This window comes from Poecilia latipinna, unplaced genomic scaffold (assembly GCF_001443285.1).
Source record: "Poecilia latipinna isolate Pla-1442-1.1 unplaced genomic scaffold, P_latipinna-1.0 Scaffold1455, whole genome shotgun sequence".
Classification (NCBI taxonomy): Eukaryota; Metazoa; Chordata; class Actinopteri; order Cyprinodontiformes; family Poeciliidae; genus Poecilia; species Poecilia latipinna.
The window spans coordinates 211714-227417 of NW_015114071.1; the positions used below are offsets into that span (position 1 = coordinate 211714).

At 40.7% G+C, this 15704-nt stretch overlaps 1 protein-coding gene across 6 annotated transcripts in view; it reads left to right on the plus strand.

Moving 5' to 3' along the window:
- LOC106962748 (signal-induced proliferation-associated 1-like protein 2) overlaps positions 1–15704 on the plus strand; it is a 114108-nt gene that overhangs the window by 28390 nt on the left and 70014 nt on the right. For all 6 annotated transcript variants that reach the window (XM_015057337.1, XM_015057338.1, XM_015057339.1 and 3 more), the window contains one exon: positions 10171–11907. In XM_015057337.1, coding sequence (XP_014912823.1) covers positions 10401–11907 — 1507 coding nt within the window. In that variant the 5' untranslated portion in view covers positions 10171–10400. The remainder of the gene's footprint in view (positions 1–10170; positions 11908–15704) is intronic.

Below are 15704 nucleotides of genomic sequence, written 5' to 3' on the forward strand. Positions count from 1 at the left end.
AAAAACAATTTACGATTTTGCACTTTGTGTCGGGTGAACACTTACTGTTTTCTCAACTACGTAAAGTGCAGTCCATACATGGGATGACCCCTGAGCGTTAGCCTCAGCTGTGGAGCCGCCACATTCCAGATGGAGCCACAGACAGCGCAACGCAGAGCAGACTCGAGGGGGGGCTGATGTAGAAAAACAGGATGAAAGACCACAGCTACAAATAACCACCAGTCCAAACCCCAAAGTCCACAGCAAAGCAAACAGAACTCGTGTTTAATTTTACGTGCGAGTGAATTGATGTTGACAGATTAGGTGGGGAGAGTCGACCGTTGGAGGGCAGTGACGTCGGATTACTGCTGAGACACTTGGTCAGAAAACTTCTCACACTTTGTCTGCAGTTTGTGGGAAGCAGAAGTTTTGTACTAACATCCTTTTTAAAGATTTCTTGTCTTGTATGTGGAGGTGAAACAGATTAAGAAGCAGTCGTCGGTGGTAAGAGTCTTAAAGACACAGTCTCCTTTTTTTCAAATGGTTTTTTGCTCGTCTGTTTTCTGCACCTGGGGCGCAGAGAGGGCATCCGTGTAGGCATTTCCCACAGTCCAGTATGCGGCACGGTACCCAGGGAATGAAGGGACAGTGATGGTTTATGTTTACTCATTGCTGGCTGACCTCCTTTTTTATCTCCTCAGCTGATTGTTCTGCTGTCGTTGGGTCATGTCCAGTCCAGTCTGTGTGCGCTGAGATGTAAACAAAAAGCCTTTAATTGTTGCTCACCGTGGAAGCATGTGTACTCTACACAGCTTTCTGTGTTTCTCAAGATTTTTCTGGAGTTCAGGGTAGATATTTTAAACGACTGCAGGGTTTCCCCCAGAAAACTTGCTAAGCCTGGCAGTTGGGCAGTACAGCAGTCATTCATCCAGCGGTCCGTTGTCTTTTTGAGTTAAAAAAAATGTTTAAAGTTCACAGGAAATTTAAAAATATCACTTGATAATTATGTGTTATTAAAAGACTAGAAGATTAATACCTATAAAGTCTTAAACATTTGTCTAAAAATGCAAACAACCAGGCTAAAAAGACCAGGTATTTTAAGCCTGGTGGGTCACCAGGCTTAAAATACACTAGGAGAAACCCTGGAATGCCTTGATTTTGGTTGTGCTCAATAAGGTGGATTGTGGTTAAGTCTGTTGCAATAACCACTTAATCAGTTGATTTCATAAAAACTTCCATTCTGATGTTTATTATTTTCTGACTGTCAATTTTGTTTTCAGGCTTTATAATCCCTTTTATTTATGGTTTCTGTTGTGTGTTGGTTTTTATTTATTGTTTTTGGTTGTCATGTTTCAATTCTAGTGTAGACAAACTCGCAGTTTTATCCCATTACTTTAAAATCAAAAGAACAATGTTATATTTTTTCGCAATAATTACTGGGACAATTTATTGCCCTGCAAAATTAATTATAGTTGCAGAGATAGCTTGATGATTTTTGACTGGGGAATGTTGGTGCGATGCATAAGACAGGATGGCAGATGAGTAATTAAAAATGAAGAGACTTGGGCACATTATGCATTCAAAAGGAAAACATTTTGTGTCTTCACAGGCAATCCAACAGGTCCATAACAGACAAGTTAATCCCTGCTTTGGGCTTTTTATTTTCACGGTATGCTGACAAAAAATTGTAAAAATGTCTGCAAAGTTTTGTTCTCAGCAATTACTGCTGGTAAGACTTGGTAGTCTACATCCTAAACATTATGTGCTTAGGATGTAGACCCAAATGTAAGTCGGTTTGTGTTTTGTGTTAAACTCTTCAAAAGTATTTTTTTGGGGGGAGCGGGGGGAGTTGAAATCAATAGCAGTTTAAATATTGCAGTGAAATGAGCGTCAGTTTCTGCAACAATAAGAATGTGATGCATTTATTTTTGACACATCTTAAAAGCAAACATTTGCTTTTCCTCCTGTCACACCATTGTCTGTCTGCCTTGTGTTTCTATGGCGATTGACGATATGCTGCTCTAAGAAAGAGACATCTCTGCATCTTGGGTTAAATCAGGATTTTCATGAGCATCACAAGTCAAATATACTGCAAATATCCTCTCAGTCTACAAAACAGACACATGTACTGTGCAGATTTACCAGCAAGGGTTTCCTGTCTTTCCATTATTGCTGGCCTTCGTGACAGACATATCTCTACGTCCTAACTAATGGATGATGTTGCTGAATTACTTAAATTCTGTAACTCATGCAATCCTGATTAACCTAAATAAACACTTGGAATCCTTTAGGAAATTTTCAGATGAGCTTGGGTGTATTTCGCTTGTTTCCACATATCAGAGGGAGCTGAGTGCAACTAATTTCATTGGTTTCCGTACCTCCTACTGAGGGCGTGACCCTGCTTTCACACTGGTCATTAAAATCTCAGCATTACTCCCTGCAGGCAATGCTTCCCCACGTGGGTGTTCCTTTTGGAGCTCTAAGAAAGGGTGGAGTTAGAGGACTGGGCTCTTACCGGCTCGGATGCACTGAGGCATTGCTGTGCGCAGGAAGACGGGATAGGGGGTTGTCATCAATGGAGAGGCTTTGGCATCAGCGCTAATTGGGAGACTCTTCCCCGTTGCGACGCTGAATTGTTGGAGCTGCAGATAAAAGAGTGAGAGGCTGAATGGTGCGTTTTGATTTAAACTTTCATAGCATCAGCGAGTGCGAGCGGTGGTGCAGATACACACTTAGAAAGTCTTAATACCCCTTCAGAAGTGTTCTCTGGTTATGGAGGCACTTGGGGAAGAAGGCATGCCTGGTTTCCCAGGCCCCAGTAATGAACTCTTAAAGCTAACATCGCCCAATTAATTGCATCTGCGGTTAAACTGAAGAAAACGCTTTGAGCGAGATTTGGCAAAACTCCCACCCAACTCTTTTCTTCCTGCCCCACCACTTTCTACTCTCCTCTTAACCTCGCATTCTACTTCGCAGTAACCCAGTTAGGCTGAAGAATTGCTCCACCGAAGCAGAAACACAAGTGTTTTTTCATCAAACTAGAAAATGGCTGCATCTAGTTACAGACGTGACCCTCCGTCTTTCTCTTACTGCAAGTGTGATGAATTTGATGCATCACACACAAACACACACACACGCACACACACACACACATCCAGTTTCCACTGCAACTTTAAAAACAGATGCTATTCTATGAAGGATTGAAAGCAGAGCTCCTGCTCGGTTTTAAATCATGTACTTGGAGGGTGGACTTGATCATTTTTGAGTACGGAGTGACATCGCGAGTGATTCATTGTTTTTATTGTGAGTTCATTGAGGAATCAAATAATGGGCAGCAAGGCGTAAAAAGCTTGCCTTCAGGTTTGTTTTCTTTCCACTCGGATTCTTTTCCTTCCTGGCCGTTAACGATGAACACAATGTGACACATCCAAATGTCTGACGGGATGCAACGTCTCCGCAGAAGACGGCGGCAGGCAGGTAACTGGAACAGAGACAAACGGGCTAATGCGCGTTCTGGGAAGAAAGCTGTAAATTTGCTCCACGTGGCAACGCTGCCTGAATCAGTTTATGATGACGAGTATGAGCCGGAAATCTTCAGTAATCATCCTGGCCTGTGTCTGACTCGGCTGCAGAGGGGGGGAAGATGGTGACGGTTTTAGCTCATCATCTCGGGGACGAGGCCGGCGATGACTTCCTGTCTGCAGCAAACAGAGGACCATTTTTATGACTCAATTACACAAGGCTTCATTAAATGTAATTGACCTTAATCACAGGCTTGTTTTCACCTCCGGGCTCAGAGTGGCACGACAGCCCTCTCAGCTCCAAAAAAAAAACATATTTATCTTTGATGTTATGTGCATTTGACAGGATGCAGTGAAACGTTTTACATTTTAGAGGAGTTTGGTTTTAAAATAATGTAATTTAAGTGTTTGAAGCGATGCAGTCAGGATCATGCAAGTAAAATCCTCCTGTGACATCTATGCAAATTTTGATATTTTGTGCAGACATGTTGTTTTGGTCACCTTTGTACATGAACCATCCAATTTACTAAAAACTGTACAATATCAGCTTCACTCGGTGGTTCATTAACATTTGAAAAATGCTGGGCTTCAGATACATCAGTAGAGTCCCTCTGGACATTTCTGTCCATTTCGACTCGTGGTGTCTTCATGTCAGTTGGAGTCCAGCTGCGACAGATAAAGAAATTGACAAATATATCTTTGAGTTGAACAGGGGCCAGAGCGGAGGTATCAAATGACTCTTACATGAACCAGTCAAACATCCAGATTGATCAGCAGGTCAAAAACTGAGATCTGTTTTGTTTTTGAATCAAAAACCAGCTTATACTTTGGATTGTCTTTAGTTAGGTACAAACAAAACCCTGATAAGTCAGATAAAATCTTTCATGTATAAATATGGACGGTCTTGTACTTCTTTTGTTTGGCAGTTTTCTTTTTTTTTTTTTTACTTTTACATTTTTTCAGATTCTGCTAGTATGTTTTGAAATGGCAGTCTGAAGTTTCAACAAATCCTAGATCTGTAGTAATATCCAGAAAACTTACTTTTGGCAAGTTTTGCCTCTTCGTGCTTATGAAGTAGGAGATCAAGCAGGAGATCAACATTTCCTGTAAGTTTTGTTCAGACGTGACTATCAGCCATAAATATATTGACTGAATCATCAGTAACTCATATCAAAACAGAAAGCAAACATGCTAGCTGTAGTGTAGACCGTTTTCTTTTCAAGAAATTACTATTTTGAGACAAAATATCAGTCGCTGTTAAGAAAAACGCATATTACTGCGTCTGGAACGTCACTGATGGGTGAGTAAAACTGATTTAACCACCTTTGTTTTGAAAGTTACCGAATTTTCAAGCTATATACTGTATATTTCTTTGATTGTAGATCTGACTGGATCAATATTGGTATCTGAGAAAAACTCCTGATCAGAACATCTGTAGCGACAATCGGTTTACATCCTGCTCAGTTGAAGTCTGCTTCTAGCGACAGAAGAGCATTAATCTTAGGGTGGTGGACTGAATGTACCCACTTTTCTGACAGTGTATTAATATCTATGGAGCCTTTAATCAGGCCACAATGTCAGGGGATTATTTTAAGACCTGGCTGAACTGCAGGGCGGCTGATCTGGATGAACCAAGATGAAAGACAGACTATCCAACATCAGAGACAGAAAATGAGTTCATTACTGTAATTAGGCCTCCATGTCTCTCCCTATCTCCATCCAGTCCCCTTGTACACCAGGTCCTGTGCCTAAAACAGGTCTAATAGCAGTGCATTACTCCAGTTAGCAGAGGGCTGCTGGAAAAGCAGACCTCCCACCCTCCATCTGTTGCCTCTCCTGTGCAGACGGCAACAAAAGAAAGGACAGAAAACAGCCTTCAGGTCACACTCCAGCAGGAAATCTGCTGACCAAGTAGCTTGTAGCGCTCTCCATTGGTCGTGGGAACTGTGGGCGGGATGCAGAGTGAGACGTGTTATAACTGCGAGCATCAATCATTTTGGTGGGGGAAAGTAGCTAATAGAGGAAAGGCAAAGGAAACACAGACCACCATGTTCCCTGGCTTATCCTGTCCCGTCTCTGACATGAAATAAGGGCCAATTTGCCCTATTTGACCCCATTTAGCTACAGAAACACAGACATGCTGGACTGTGTGTACATAAATAGTCTGGTCTGCTATTTGTTAGTCTTCTATAAACAAGAGTTTAAGAAAATTCACTCAGACTGCTCTGTTTTTGTGCTGAGCATTTAACAGCAGCACAATGCTGTTTATCCCAGATAACTTAAGGTATTTGTTCAGGTATCTTTTTCACTGGCTCTTTGTGTGGCAGCAGCGAAAGGTCAGACATGCTGTTTTGTTGCCTTGCAATCAGATTGCATTATGTCAGTGTCTTTGTTCTTCCTGTTCACAGCCAGAAGTAAAGAAACGTCTCTGCTAGAGTGTCAACTCTGATCCCGCTTCATGCACTGGTGCCACATTTTGCTGTTACCTGCCCTAATTGTGAGTGTGAAGAGACAGCTTTTGGTCAACATGTGACATTTAGAGTTTGGCTGGAGTCACTTCTGCTCCTTGTCGCAACTTCAAGGAAAAGTATTACTTTGATAAACGTCTTAGAAAATAAAAATCTTGTGTTTTTTTTGCCTTAACCTTTTAACACATTAATGTATCGATGCGACAAAGTAAAGCAAAATTGTGAACTTCAAATGAAATATGTGATTTTCTTGTAGTTTTTTTTGCATATTATAATCATACCCCTTTACTTTCATACCTACAAATAAAGCCTAATAGTGCAACCAATTTCCATAGGAAGTCACTTAATTAGTAAATTGAGTCACCTGTATGTAAAATAGCTCCTATTTAAATACCAAGTCCTTGGAAATTTGTGGAGAACATTATTGGAGTAATGGCATCATGAAGATCAAGGATTATGCAGCATACAAGAAGAAAAATGTTATTTATAAAAAAAAAATCCAAAACTTTAAAATACCTCACACAGAGCACTTTTAACCAGTTTTTCAAATTGGTACAGAGAATGGCACAACTAACTAAATAAACAAACTAAATTAATTCTCTGGAGGTGCTGCAGACTTTAACTATCCACATGAAAACTATCAGCTATGTACTCTGAATTATTCACTTTTGAAACTATTTTTTGGAAAAGGCCATAAGAAATCCTGTTTCCAGTTTCCATATTCTCATGTAGGGTAAACAAAAACACGCAGGATGAGATTTTCTAGTAATAATAACAGACCAAAGGTGAACTTTTTTGTGTGATGCAAAGTGTGTAGGAATAAAATTTAAACTTAGTTATGTTTTAATTGTGACAAAACGGGGAAAAAGTGAAAAGGGTAGGAATACTTTTGCAAAGCATGGTGGATAACTTATATTTTTGGATCATAACTCCCCGTTTTCTTATTTCTTCCATTATATATTAATTCTAACCAAGAGTCTAAACTATAATTTTAAATATAACATCAAACTGATGGGAGTAGATTCAGATACTTAAATATTTTCTGTTTCATTATTTAAAAGAAACAAAAACAAACACTTTAAACTCATGTTTGCCCATTTGACCCATTCAAATCCAGATCTGATCTGTGTTGATATTCCACTTTTGTAATGCTCATTATGTTGCAGTGGGTCACATGTTACATTATTCATTATTTGGCATATCGTTGCATTATGTATTCACATTGCACAAGATTGTAACGCGCTGTCCTTTCTAACCCATAAATGAGACGCAGCATTAAGTCGCATTTTATTGCTGGTTATTGAAACCGAGTTCATAAACAGCCTCCTGATGAAGGAGAAGAAAGGCTGTTAATGATTTAGCACTGAGTCTACATGAGAAATTACAATATTTCCCTTTCATATTTGGGTCATGCATGCATGCATTAACCTGTATTTCATCCATGCAGGCAGCAGTGAGTGCTTTACTTTATAATTAAAATGCTTCCTCCAGTGTGTATGTTGCCTGGTTTGACTTGCAACTAATCTCATTGTGAACCATTTTCCCTTTCTCAAAATAGGCTATGCTCCTTTGTGATGGTAAATATTGTAGACAAATGTAAACAATTACATGAGACCTGCAGCTTTCAAACTAAAAGACCTCGTGGATAAAAGATCGAGACTAGGGCATGAAGCGACACTCATCTGCTGTGTTTACAGCTGAACTTTAGGAAGAGAGAAGTTTCAGCTTAGCTTATTGTCTTTACTGGTCATTTGGAACCATGTTTTCTGTGATGCGGAAGGATGACTGGATAACTCAGAGCAGTTTTCACATTAATGTGGTACACATCATGAGCACCAAAGAACAAGGAAAAAAGCATTTAGGTCAGAGCTGAAGACTCATTAGCCAGATCTGCTGCAGCATGATCTTTAATTCAAACACAAGTGTTTGAAGAGAGGAACCCAAAGATGAATCTCACTCATATAATCCTAATAGACCCAAAGTAAAACACGTGGAGTAGCATGGAAAGTTGATTAATCTACCAGTAGGCAGTTATGTTTTTCCTGCAGTACATCTATAATATTATGCTGCTCCCACATGGGGTTAGCAAGGTCATAAAAGCTTCTGTAATGTTGCTTTAAGTTCTGTTTTTATATCTAACTCATCATATACAGCTGCAGATTTTGATAAACTCACATCTCGCTCCTGGAGACTGTTTTTATTTGCTGGAATGCTAAGCTAATATTAGCATCTTTATCCTCTTATGTTGAATAATTAAATAATTCAACATGTTTTGGTACTTTTCCTTTTAACAATATGTGGACAAAACTTGCAGAGAAGTTCTCCTGCTTCATGTGATAGTGCTTTTGAAGTTCTTGGGAAATGTTAGCATGCGTACTCTCTTTTATATGCTTAACTAATCTTAGCCTTATTTTTGTGTTTTGACAGGACATTGGCTCAAAGCATATTTCAGTGTGCTTCTTATTAAATGTGTGGATAAAACTCACAGATAAAAGTTCTGTTTCATTAATTTAGCTCTTTTGATGCTTTAGACTCACTTACATTCTGTCCATCTAAAATAAACTACAAACGAAGTTTTTCTCGTTCTACATGATCTTAGCACTTTCCTTTGACTAGCACTTCAGCTGCTCTCAGCATAGCTGTCTCCCACATGGACAGGTGTTTGGAAAGACATCTGTGCACAGGGAATTAAGCAGATCACAGCATACAGACAGGCAGGAATCATTGGTGTTTTAACCTCCTTGTAAATTTGAAACGTTGTAAATTCTTCTTTTTACTTTAAGCTGTTTATCGTTGTGTATCTAACTATTCAAGTTGTCTACATGAAAATAGACGGGTCCATAAGACTCTGGCAAAGTTTGTGCTTGCATCTCCTGTAGATTTTCAAACTAGACTATCAACAATAATTGGGAGTTAAATTTAACCAGGCTGTTTGTTACTAAACAAGTATGCTAACTGGGGAATTGGTTGAAATAAAAGTGATGTAATGTGGTGTTTTTTGCCACAATTCTGACTAAAATATCTATTTCTCACAGATTGAAGGAAATATGTGCATTTTGTATTTCCATCTCTGTAGAAAATGAAGAGACCACCCCATTGAAAACCTCATGGTTATTCCACCTAATATTGATTTCTGAGTTAAAATATTAGTTGTTTCTAAATGAATATGAACTTGTGTTCTTTGCATTATTTGAGATCTGAAAGCACTGCATCTTTTTTGTTATTTTGACCATTTCTCATTTTCTGCAAATAAACACAACAATTTTTGCTTGGAATTTCGGAGACATGTCATTTTACTCAATACCTATAAAAAGTTAAATCAGAGAAACTGATCATTTTAAGTCGTCTCTTATTTTTTTCCAGAGCTGTATTACATTGAATATGGTTATTATGGTATATATCCATATAAGTTATAGAAAGAGGACCTAATATTTGACGTCTATCTGGAAATCCCCAAGAAGAAATAAAGGCTGTTTTTCAAGGACAAGATAACCAATGTTTACTTCCCTTTTCTTCACCCTCGGATGTTCTGGTTAATAAGTAAAACTGCTGATATTAGGCTTTTGTCTGCCGGTGTCCTCAGTTTCCCAGCATGTCTGACCACACAGTGTTGAGCAAATATTGTCTTCTGATGTTACGGCTGCTGAGTGTGACAAAGTGTGATCAGTTACTGCTTTCCTTTACATTTTAAAACCCACAGCAACCATCCTGTGAAACAATAAATTATAACAAAACCATTTCTTTACAATCTTTTGGGTTTGTGATGGTGCGAGAGGTAGGATCAGATATTGGCATGCAAACATTTGAGTGAACATCTGCCTCTTGTTACTGTGATTTGCTTATCTGCCATCTGCTCAGAACTGGCTGCACACAGCAAAAACAATGTATATCTAGTTGTAAACCTATAATAGCACCCTCTCCTCCCATCACACTAATTAGCAGTTTTTTGCAATTCAGACTATATAGCTCATAAACTAATACTGCCTCAATTTTACCCCATTATAAAGGTTTGCTTTGATTTAGATCAGCTGCAAAATCATTTATGCAGCTCAGCTGAATGTACCTTAATTACGACGGGGAAGAAATGCTTTTGTGTTTAAAATTAACAATTTACGCTTGCTGTGTGCTCAGTTTTCTCTTTTGTTTTTGTCTTTTCTGCAGGTCCGACTCAGTTTTCTCTTTTATTTTTGTCTTTTCTGCAGATCCGACTCCTCCGACTGCCTTTCTGTATTGGTGGTATCCTGTAAGAAGAGACTCTGCCGTTCTTGAGTGTCCTTGTCATCCTGAAGTGTCAATAGTGATGCCACCCGCCCTGTGTGAGTTATGATGACGGCTCTCTCTTTGACTGAGGAAAGGAGATCCCCCTCCAGCCACATGACATGATGAAGACGCTTCCTGAAAGTTTGCTCTTCAAAGAATCTGCGAGCAGGATATGAGTATTTTGAGCCCTGGGACAGATAACAAACCAACCCTTGTGGGAATTCTGGGAGACCCTGAAGAATACTCCAAAGCCATGCAGTCAGAGGAGTTATTCAGCAGGAAACTCAAGGCCTTGAATGGCAGCATGGGACCACCGGCCTCCAGCATGCAGGTGAAACCCGACGGTGCAGGGAAAACAAACGGTAATCCTGCCATGCCCAAAATGGGCGTCAGGGCTAGGGTGACAGAATGGCCGCCGCGGAAAGATGGCTGGGATGTACGGCCTTCACCCAATTACCAGAGTGTCATTCCGGTTTTCCAGAACGGACAGCAGGATCTTGCTGTGGATTTACTGGAGCAAGGCGAGGCGGTGTGTGTGGAGGTGGACTACACTGACAAATACACGCTCAGCGACCTTCTCTGCCACTCTCCCTTAAAGGGTCTCCACCCGATCCGTCAGCGGAGCAACAGTGATGTCACCATTAGCGACATTGACTCTGAGGATATAATGGACCAGAACGCTGTCAATCCCAACACCGGAGCCTCTCTGCACCGTGAATATGGAAGCACGTCCTCCATTGACCGGCAGGGCCTCGGTGGGGACGGCTTCTTCACCATGCTCAGAGGCTACAGAGTCGACAACCTGGATCACCGGAGCATACCGCCTCTGGGATTCCCAGAGTTGTTACGCTGTGATGCCTCTTTGTCCCCAAGCTTACAGACAGCCGCACAGATTGCCCGGGGAGAGATAGTCCACATTCCAGGCTATGATTACATAGACAGTTCTCTCCTCTACAGCCGGGAACGGGAAAAGTCCTTTATGAGGCGTCTTAAATCAGAATCAACAGAAACTTCTCTGTTCAGGAGACTGAGGACCATTAAAAGTGAAAGCGATGCCTTGAGACTCTCTTTAGAGGACGACCGGCGACCCCTGAGCTTTCAGAAATGCTTCGCCCACTATGACGTCCAGAGTGTGCTTTTCAACATCAGCGAAGCCGTGGCAAGTCGGGCAAACCTGAGCCAGAGAAAAAACACTACCACTGGAGCTTCAGCTGCCTCAGCTGGTGTTGGGGCCGCAGCAGGTGGACTGCTGGGAGGTGGCATAGTTGCTGTGCCTGGAGACGCTGGAGCAGCAGGTTGCAGCAGTGGAAATCAACCCATGTTCGAATCTCCGCTTGGGAGCAGAGAGGATCTGAACCCCAAGGAGAACTTGGACGTGGATGAGGGGGACGGAAAGAGCAACAACTTGGTGCTGAGCTGTCCGCACTTTCGTAACGAGATCGGCGGTGAGGGGGAGAGGAAGATCTCCCTCTCCAGAGCCAACAGTGCCAATTACAGTGGCATGTCGGAGAGTTGCTCGTTTGAGTCCTCTCTCAGTTCCCACTGTACCAATGCTGGCGTCTCTGTACTGGAGGTGCCAAGAGAAAACCAGCCGATCCACAGGGAGAAGGTCAAACGCTACATTATTGAACACATTGATCTTGGAGCATACTACTACCACAAGTTCTTCTATGGAAGAGGTAAGAGTTAGTACTGATAAACATCTGTTGACAAGGGTGATTTACACTGATTTTGTGTGATTGTTGTGATAACTGTTCAATGACTAAAGAGTCCAGGAAGGCCGGGACAAGGTCAAACTGACAGCGTGCGGTCACATGGTTTTCTGATTTTTGTTTTCTCACAAACCTTTCAAGCTCCACAAGACACACCGAGTCAAGCTCCCCTGGCAGTATATGTCATTGTGTTTTGTTGTGTGTAGTTTACAGCTGTACAGTAAACACAGTGATCATGGCAGAGGAACAACTATTACGAGCTCACAAGTTCAGAGCAGGAGGAAATAATAATTGACAGACCAGAAAATCTCATTTTATTTTTCACGTTACTGAGAGAAAAAGCATCGGTGAGCTGTTCTCCCACAACATCAGACTAGAACTGAGCAGGGGGAGTTTCGTATTTCAGTACTTCCTCACTGCCTCAAAATCTGCTTTCTGACTGGAAAACTGCTGTTCTGCCTACCTGTGCTACCCAACGATCCTTCCTACTTTGCATAGATAGTCAGAGCAGCGACTCATGGAAGTTGTGTAGAGCTGTTACCTGCATACATAAACACACCCATGAAAGTCAGACCAATTACACAATAAGTTCACATAGAGAGGAGGCTAAAGGTTTGCCACAGGGGTTGTAACATGAAGGGGCGGACGACACGAGGCTGAGAATAAGATGACACAATTTTTGTCACGCATCTTCAACAATGAGAACTGATTCCACCAGTTCTGCCCATGCAGAGCCTCTTAGGCCCTTTGCCCTCCCTTGAATAGTACAAGTGCAGCTACATCTGCCTACATTCATAAGGTCAGATATCTTCCTGTAGGGCCAGATGAAATAACATCCAGAACAATAGCCGGCTTGTGTCTGGGTCGATCGTGTGCTTTTACAGAGAAACATCCAAATCTTCCTTGAGATTTCAGCCCACTCCCTGCAAAGAGACTCTGATCAGTCATGTGAGAAGACTGAGGTGAATGAGGGTGTGTTGCAGCTGTTTCCCATAGGGACCACTGGGGAGTGGGGACTCTCATATGAAGCTCCAGGGTCAGCAGAACTATGCTAAGGTCTTGGTGATCCTCATCAAAACACCTATTTGGCTGACACTGGAAATACCATGTGACCTAGACCCATCACTGCATTATACGTCTGTTTTTCTCACCGCTTGTTCTTGCTGCCCAGAACTGATTGAATTACCATTCTTAAGCCCGTCAGAAAACAGCTGCTTCACCTTTTACACTCGTATGTCTGAGCTTCTTCATAAAGATGCTCTGTGTGGCGTGACTGGAGCTACCTTTGATCCCACGTATCCACAGGGAGATGTTGTTTCACTTATTGCTTGTCCAATAACAGGTGGAGCTTTAGCTGCTTAAATACCAACAGAGACTTCTCTGCTTTACTGTCTGTTTTGCAGTCGCTTGTAAAAACATTCCTAGCCCTTGAACTTTTCCACACTTTGTCATGTTACAGCTGTAAACTACATTGTATTTTATTAGGATTTATGTGATAAACCAACACGCTACAAATCTCACCCCTACGGAGGATTTGCAAGAAGAAAGCCATAGGAAGACCCTTTGCAGTTTACAGCAACCCATGTTGGAAACGCGGCAAACATAAGGTTCACTCGTCATATTAGACCAGGGATGGGCAATTAATTTTTTCACACGTGAAAAATCTGAAATGTGTTGGAGGGCCGCAACAGCAACGACACAAATTTAATCTTGGCATTATACGTTTTCTCATATCTCTATTTATAATAAAAATTTTAAAGCAGATTCTTTTGGTAATACGAATATTCAGCAAATATTTATAAAAATGATCAAATTGTGGTTTAGGTTGAAGTGAGAATTAATAGTTATTCTGTCATAATGGATGTGCAAACTGTTCCAATTCGCTACTTTGGATTACCTTGTCTAAAATCCCTCTAAGATAAATGAAAGTTTGTGACAAAAAGTGAATAAAAGGTTAGGAAAACTTTTGCAAGGCACTGTAAATATTATAATGCAGCTTTTTCAGAAGATGCCTTTTGCATAGAATGTGAATTTAGCCCTTGCCCTTCCTTTGTGAGGTGTTTTATTGGATGGACAAGCTTGTCATCACCTGCACTTCACAGCAAATGCGCACTCACATAAACCTGACCATGTGTCAGCTTTACATCTCAGGCTTTTATCAACCTGGACTGAACATTGACCCTACTGAGTGACTACAGCTTATCTTACCCTGGCGAACTGTGATGTTTCACCCCAGGATTTCCTAATGGGCAGTATGTGTTTTCAGACCAGCAGGTTAACCTTTGCTGGATGCAGCCAGGGTCACGTTGCATGTGGTTTGTCAGGGTTTTCAGTAAAGCGAGTGTAAGCCTAACATAAAAACAGGATTAGAAGTAGGTTTTATTTAAGGGATCTGTGCATCTTTTGGGTCAGCAGGACAGGAGATGAAGCCAAAATAAATCCCAATTGACATGATTGTCAAGTAATCCATTTTGCAAATGATGTGGAGCATGCGACGAGCACCAGGGACATGTTAAAGGAATTGATTGAAAAATGGATGTTGGGCTCTCATTCACCCTGCAGTTGCTATTGGATGTCTAGTTGCCTTCTAAACGTTGACCTTATGCCTCTTGTAGTATTTCCCCTTGGCCCTCTGTCGCTCACATGCCACACATTCACCAGACAGCCTGGTTTCATGCAATAAATGTATAATTCATGTAGCTTCTTTTCATGTTGGCGGCACACAGACAACACACACTCCATGGCATGAATTCAAAACCTTCGTGGCTGAACTCGCCATGCGAATGTCAGCGGTACAGGCCCCTGCTGACGTCTCTGTTTGTGGTCTGCTGAATCCAGGTCCATCTCCTCAGCTTTAGGCCGGATTAGAGAGTGTTTGCTCAAGACCCTGCAAAACGCTCACAAAGCTCCACTCCTGTCCACAGTCTACACACACAAACATACGCACAGAGATACAGACGTGTTGGTTCACCTGGTAGAAATGTCTAAAGTAGACTCTTACACATTCTTCATCTCGAAAAGTCTGGAATTTTATATGAATCTATCCAGGAGAGGATAAAAAACAAGTTTACAAGTCCAGATATTTTTTCTTATTCCATCATCTAAAAGACAAAAATCGAAATCTCTATCAAATAAAGTGAAATTTAATACATATTTTTAGTTATATTATGTCCTTTAATTTTTATGTAAGTTTTTGTCCAACTCATTGACAGTTTTACTTTTTGACTGACAGATAATGCACAAAGTAAGTATGAGAAATGCTGGTTTTATTACTTTTTTAGCCAAGACCCTCTTAGATCAAGACTTGTTAATATAAGATGGAATATGAGTTGTTAACTTTTGGATCCTCATGGCTAAACGACAGGAATTACATTAAGTTACAGATAAAATAATAAAACAGCTGTTTTAAGAACCACCCAGTGATTGTGGTGTTATTTTTTAAGTTTTACAAATGAAATAAATGTATTGTGTTTTTTTTAAGTGTAATTTAATGGATTTATTTTGTTTAGGAACATTGATATCAAATCCATATAAAGACATAGAGCAAATTGAAAAGGTAAAATCAAACAAAACACACAAGCATAGATAATAAAACCCAATTTGGTAAATTTAATCAGACTTTTTGTTTTTACACTTTACAAAAAATAAAAAATAAAACCCAGCTATATTTACCATTTATTAGCAATAAATATGGAAAGTCCAGTACAAAAGTGCAAGATAAAGTATGCACACTCTAAATTACTCATGAGACGGTGTTATTTTTT